This window comes from Semicossyphus pulcher, unplaced genomic scaffold (assembly GCF_022749685.1).
Source record: "Semicossyphus pulcher isolate SPU_LCO1_2020_fin unplaced genomic scaffold, fSemPul1.0.p SCAF_1, whole genome shotgun sequence".
Classification (NCBI taxonomy): domain Eukaryota; kingdom Metazoa; phylum Chordata; class Actinopteri; order Labriformes; family Labridae; genus Semicossyphus; species Semicossyphus pulcher.
Window position 1 is genome coordinate 30550832 of NW_027211603.1, and position 6226 is coordinate 30557057.

The 6226-nt window shown below is 41.6% G+C and overlaps 1 protein-coding gene across 1 annotated transcript; it reads right to left on the minus strand.

The window, feature by feature from the left end:
- Nucleotides 1–418: 418 nt before the first annotated feature.
- LOC138589739 (nuclear distribution protein nudE homolog 1-like) lies at nucleotides 419–1517 on the minus strand. The gene is made up of 2 exons (XM_069660208.1): nucleotides 1488–1517; nucleotides 419–970 (listed from the first exon to the last, which is right to left on the minus strand). Exons 1-2 carry the CDS (start codon nucleotides 1515–1517, stop codon nucleotides 419–421), a joined length of 582 nt encoding a protein of 193 aa, XP_069516309.1.
- Nucleotides 1518–6226: the final 4709 nt, after the last annotated feature.

Sequence of the window (6226 nt, forward strand, 5' to 3'; positions counted from 1 at the left end):
TGCTACGCGATGCGACACGATGTGACATGATGTCTGATGCTTGCATGCTGTTAGGACACAGTGTCGGTCCTGTGTTCTGAATACTGTTCATTAACATCACAGCAGACAGCAGACTGTGTGTGTCTACATGGATCAAGCTGGTACCTCTGAATCACACAGCGGACTCTTATTTCACTGGTTGATGATAAATAAATACATACAGATAAATGTACATGATAAAAACAGCTGATCTGTGGTAACCTGGAGACACAGAGTGCAGGAGAATGTTTGGGTTGCTCGGCAACAGAAGTCCAGTTTCAGGTTGTGGAACTAGTTCAGTTGTTGGAGCAAAAAATAATAATCAGTTGTTGATTTTTACTGTTTACTATTTGCCACCTGTATAACTGTCGTATAAATGATGTATTTTTTATCAACATAATCAGCTGAGGTGAAGCACCTGGAGGTCAGAGTTCTGCTGAGTCAGGAGCTTGATCTCTTGCTCCTTTTGGCTGACTTTGTCACTCAGCTCCTCCTTCATCTTGCTGCTTTGAGATTGCAGCTCCTGTTCTCTCTGGAGGCACACCTCCTTTGCTGCCAGGTTGCTCCTCAACTGATCTTCCAGAGCTTTTACTTTGAGGTTGCACGCTGCCTGTGTCTCTTGTAGCCGGGCGGCTGCCTCATCCTGACCTAAAGACCACCGTTTCTCCCAGTCTGAATTCAAGGCCTTCAAGTGCTTCTGGTAAAAGTGGGCCACGGTCTTTTTGTAACTGTTTTCAGTCCTAGACATCTCCACCAGCGATACCTCGAGAGCGGAGATCTGCTCCTGAAACTTCTTGTATTTCTTTTCTATCTGTTCTTTCATCCAAGAGCAACGCTCCTTCATGACATTATTGTCTGCACTTAGCTCCTTGTTCTTCTCCTTCATTTCTTTAAGCTTTTGTCTCCAGGACTTATTGTTCTGGTCTGCACCTTGTTGGGCAGCTGCTCCATGCTGCACAGAAAGTAAATGCCACAGGTAAAGAAAAAACAAAAAAACATTTCAATCCTAAGTTTTGACACACAATGTCAAAGGGTTCTTACTGTAAAGTGCAACAAGGTTACTATATTTGCTTTTAAAGAGCACAGGAAAACCATTGTTTCCTAATGTGATGCTAAGAGTGTGTTTTAGTCATGGTGCTTATTTAACTGAAAGTCCTGGTTTAGTCCACATACTCCTGCCCCATGCAGCAGACATACATCCTGATGCATCCTTATGCTAACAGATCATTATTCACAGTGTGCAGTAACAGGTGAAAAGCCACACTTTGAACATGATTTGAACACAGCCTATAATATACATTCAAATGTTTGTCTTGCAAATGCATCCGTATGAAGAATCTGACCTCTACTAACAGTAACATAACATTAACATTAAACACAAAGTTTGATTGTTCAAAATTCAAGACAACAAATACACAGAAAAGCACATGGCTAGCGTTATCAGTGTAACACTGCAGAGACAATCTTACCCTCAGTCTGGAGAACTGTCTTCTATCCATGGCAGATGTGAAGGTATTCTTGCAGTACAGGAGATGATACAGAAGTATTTCTGTATTTTCTCCTCAAAGGATTCGTGTAGTTTGAGCAGTATTTACGTTCTCTATGTTCTTTATGAATGTGGCATTTTAAATGTGTCATGGCAACATCCAGAATGCAAGAATGCCAGATGCATGGTGTGCATGGTCATGTGACCTCTCCTGATGTCTTATGGCATATATGTGACTGGATGCTTTGTGTTTACAAATACAACTGAGTCTCTGATCCTAATAAATGAAATACCGCTCCATTCTCCCTCTTCTTCTCTTCTCTCACAAATCTCCAACAATAGAGTTAAAGCATTTGTATTTGACAATAAAGGCTTGTTCCTGTAGCAGACGACCACTGACTTCACTGGAACCTCTGAAAAGCAAAAGATTACATTTTATTGAACAGTAGTAATCCATGAGTGTAGCTTGTCTTGCTGTTCTAAGATGCACAAAAAAATGTACTTGCTCATTCTTAACACCATGATACCAAAGACTGAGTAACCTTAAAGTGGCAGTGAGCAACATGAACATGTAAAAAACATTCGGCCTCTCTGTATCACACCGCTACACTAAACATGCACTCGCATTTTGCAATCTCTGCATCACTTCACTCTTCTTAGAAGCCGGATTCACTGTGATTGGCTAGTTACGTGGAAAGCTAACCTGATTGGTTGTTTGGTTCAGACGGACACATTTTTTAACAAAATAATAAGGGGTGGGCGCTCACAGTCACAGATCAGACATCAACATCATTTCAATTTAATATTGTTAGTGAAAAAAACAACAAAATGTTATTTTAACCAAATTCTTATGAAACAATGTCGCCTACTGCAGATTGAATCACTTGGGGGGGATTTACTAACAATGAATTGCGACCGCTGATAGCCCCATAAATTGCGCATCATTTGCCCCCGCTATCTGCTCCGTCTCAAGGTCCGATTCACAAAGCAAATTGCACTGATGATATTCAAGCGCAAACACGCCCATTAAGTGTCACAGATCGGTGCAGTTTGCAGTTTGTTTTGTGTCTGATTGTGGAGAGCAGCTGTCTGCAGCTCCACTCTCTGAGAGCACACTGACAGATGTCAACTCCATGCACAGATCGATGATGAGCAGGGAGAGGAGGGCAGTTCTTTTAACACTTTATTGTGAAGTCCAGACTCGACAAGTGTTTACTAGTTTAACTGTCTGTAACGCAGCTTCATCTTTTTAAACGAGCGCAACAGCAGCTCGTCCAGATAATAATCCCCAGACCATCTGCCCTTGTCTGTCCCTGTGTGCCGGGGTGGAGCCTCGCACAGCACAGGACTGATTGGTCGATTATAATAATGATAACAATATGTTATTAATAGACTGTATTTGCAGACAAATACATTTTCATCACTCAAAAGGTGGAATTGTCGTCATGATCAGAGCGTGACAGCCCTGATAATACTGCGCTGCACTTAACACCAGCTCTCTGCAGCAGTAATATTTTCACTCTAACTGCGCGGTGCTGTTAGCGCTGCTGTTTGTGAATTAGATGCTTTTTGCCACAAGGCTCATTTCCATAGAAAGGGGTCAAATTTGCTCCGAATGTTTCCATAATGACTCATTTAAATAAGCACAAGAGGAATAGAGACGCTGTTTGCTCTGCAGCGCACTTTGGGATGCATTTAACCCTCAGTGTGTGTGAAATTGAGGTGGAGTCTTTTTGTGTCATTTGCACAGGTTTAGCAGGCGCAGAAGCTGCACAATCCTTTAGTGAATTTCCCCCTTAGTGTTTAATTGTGGTATTGGTGTTTTGTGTTATGTGACAATAACAGGGTGTGTATGTGAACCCATCAGGTGGTTTATATAAAAACTAGTCCAAAATAATCTAGCAGTGAAACAAATGCCAAGTAAACTGGTTGGAGCATGGTCTGCCAACAAGGCTCAAGATCACCAGTGGGTACATACATGTACATGAAGAAAAGACATCTTTTTATCCATCCAATGTCTACTCATCAGGGCCACAAAACACACATTAGTGTTCTTCAGAAGAAGGGCCCTTTGTGAATTAATTCAGGGTCGATGAAGACCTTGATCCTTACGTTGGAAAAAATATAATAATTGGAAAATGAGAATATTTAGAATATCTATTGAATCTAAAAGGAACAATTTTTTGCGATTAAAATTTAACCTTCCATGAATAGGCGTCTTTTCTGTATCTGGAGATCACAGCTTCTTTCATCCAAATCTTCTAATGGAGACATTAGGAATTGTTCTTTCAGGGACTTTGCCTCAAGCACTTTCAGTGAAAAAGGCACAGGGAATTATGTTTTTAATGAAGAAGGATAAAAGCGTTTAGTGTTGATGGACACATCCCACACGGAGAATTTGCCAATACTCCACAATGCTCATTACAATAATAGGGATGTATGTGATTAACTCAGTAATCCATCCATGGAATTGAAAGTGGATTTACAATACTGCAGAACTTCACAGTAAATTCTTTGTGGTACTGATTTGGTCAAAAACTCCACTGTCATTTCTCTGATTAGACGAGTTATCCTGACAGGATCACAGCTTAGTTGATAGATAAAATCCAGTCGAAGAACCTTTGCTCTGGTGATATAGCTTGTATCATAACGTGTCTGCCTTCAACCTATGAGTGAGCAGCTAGACACCACTCATCTGTCACCTTCGCTCACAGGTGTCTGACCTTGAGTTATGATGTTCGTGTCAAGCACTCATCAGTGAGAATAGCAGTCACCGTCCTTTGTCACTACAAGATATCTCCTTGACAACACATGTTGCATCTGCTCCACTCCAGTATGTGCTGGTTCTAGGAAGCTGCTGCCCACATGCTGTGATCAAAGCCTCTCCCTCAAATGTCCAAACCTGGCAGTTCCACCTTTCGCTGTACGGTTGTTCTCAGGGTCTACCTCTCCTAGTTTTTCTGGCCCGATGGTTAGTCTGTTCTGCCAGAAATGAATGGCATGATGGCGGTCTGTTTCTGCTGGGCTTATCTGCTCAGGTTGTTTGTCAGAGACCAGCGGACCATGGAGATTGTTGACACGTCAAACTGACTTTGTTTTATTGACAAAAAAGAACCCCCTAAAACTTTTTGGAAAACATGGAAGAAGCTTGAGGACCAGTAGAAGGAGGATTCCTCTTCCAGGTTCAGATGCCTTTCAATGAAAGACCTTCACTGTCAACTATGGGGGATGAAAGTGTGTGCCTGCCACAAGCTGGGCCAATCACAGCTGAAGGAGCTGAAAGAGGATATGCTACACTTCTCTGACTCACTGAGAGGGGCCACATCTTGGATAAGGAAACCTCCTTTCCCTCTCTTCACTGTTGTGAAAAAGGAAAAGCAGGGTTGGATGTCTGTCTTCCCCCTGCCTCTCCATCTCAATTACCCTTTTTCTGTCACACATCATTCAGCTAAGGGTCATCCCTGGAAAAAGCCACCCTTGAATGGGGCAGTTTCTTCTCCTTTCAGTGTGTTGTCGTGCCCAACTGTCGCTTTTCTCTCGATTTTCTCTGTCAAGACGGAAAAACAGTGGCCTTGTGTCTCTCTTCTACGATATTCTTGCATAAAAATTTGCTTTAAGTACATGAGATCATTCTTGGGGTAGATGTAGAGCCAATTTCATCTAAGCGATGGCAAAATAAAGGCGCCAGTATAATCCATCATAACTGCTTGTTGGATGGTTGATCAGCTAAGGAAATCCCAACATCATTTCAATGTTGACTTGAGATGTTTGTTGGACAATTTCTGCAGCCGAACTTTCTGAAATTGGTGATCTGACACATGCAGTCCCTTCATGCATTAATTGGCCAGGCGTGTAGAGGTGGTTTCCACATCTACAGCCATATGAATACCTACCAGGACATACTGTCTAAATTTGCAACAACGTACAAAGTTTGGCTTTGCAATTCTGAAATTCAGAACAGCTGTAAACGCGTTATCAGCTGCTAATACTAACTACTTATTTCCTAGCATGACTTAGCTCTAAAGCTGTTAGGGGCCTACTCATGGAGCTGGAGTTACATTCAGATAACTTCTTTGGATACCATACTTCCCTTGTCTTGTGGTAATAAGTCTTTGACCGTGTTTATCACTAAACCTGCATAACTTGCATAGCTACCTGCCTCGTCTCAAGGCCCGATTCCCAAAATTTACAGCTCTAATATTCTTACAGCGCAAACATTCCCAAAACATTTCTCAGAGTGCAACTTGTTGTTTTTTGTCTGATTACAATTGTTCATGTGGCAAAGTATAAACAGTGGCTTTGCACCAAGAACAATGTATGCAGGACAATATTTAAATCAAAAAGTCAAAGTCTTTTAAATATCCATCCACAAGCATAATGGCTATGACGATGCCGTCATGTGGCTACAATCACTGCTGCCATGATGGCTCTGAGCATGACGCCCCTTATACACATGCTTCACTTACCAGCATATGGATTTTGGCACAGGTCTTATTGCAATGAAACTCTTTTATCATCAAAAATGAGCCAATTTAATGCCAAATGTTTTTTTTTTTTACCTAATATACATATGTGACCTTTAACCTTAGAGGGTGCTTTGACAATTAGACAATTACACATTTCACTGTTAGACAGCAAGAGAGGCACAATGTCTTTGTGTGAGCTTCAAATAAAGTGCCTACTTGCAGACAGAGCATCGAGGCCATATCATGTATATCTTGC

Bases quoted from the DNA above. Each gene is read 5' to 3' on its own strand.
- LOC138589739 (XM_069660208.1), bottom strand. From the start codon at position 1,517: ATGGATAGAAGACAGTTCTCCAGACTGAGG. The intron at 971-1,487 runs GTAAGATTGTCT...CTTTCTGTGCAG, and splicing joins GACAGTTCTCCAGACTGAGG to CATGGAGCAGCTGCCCAACA.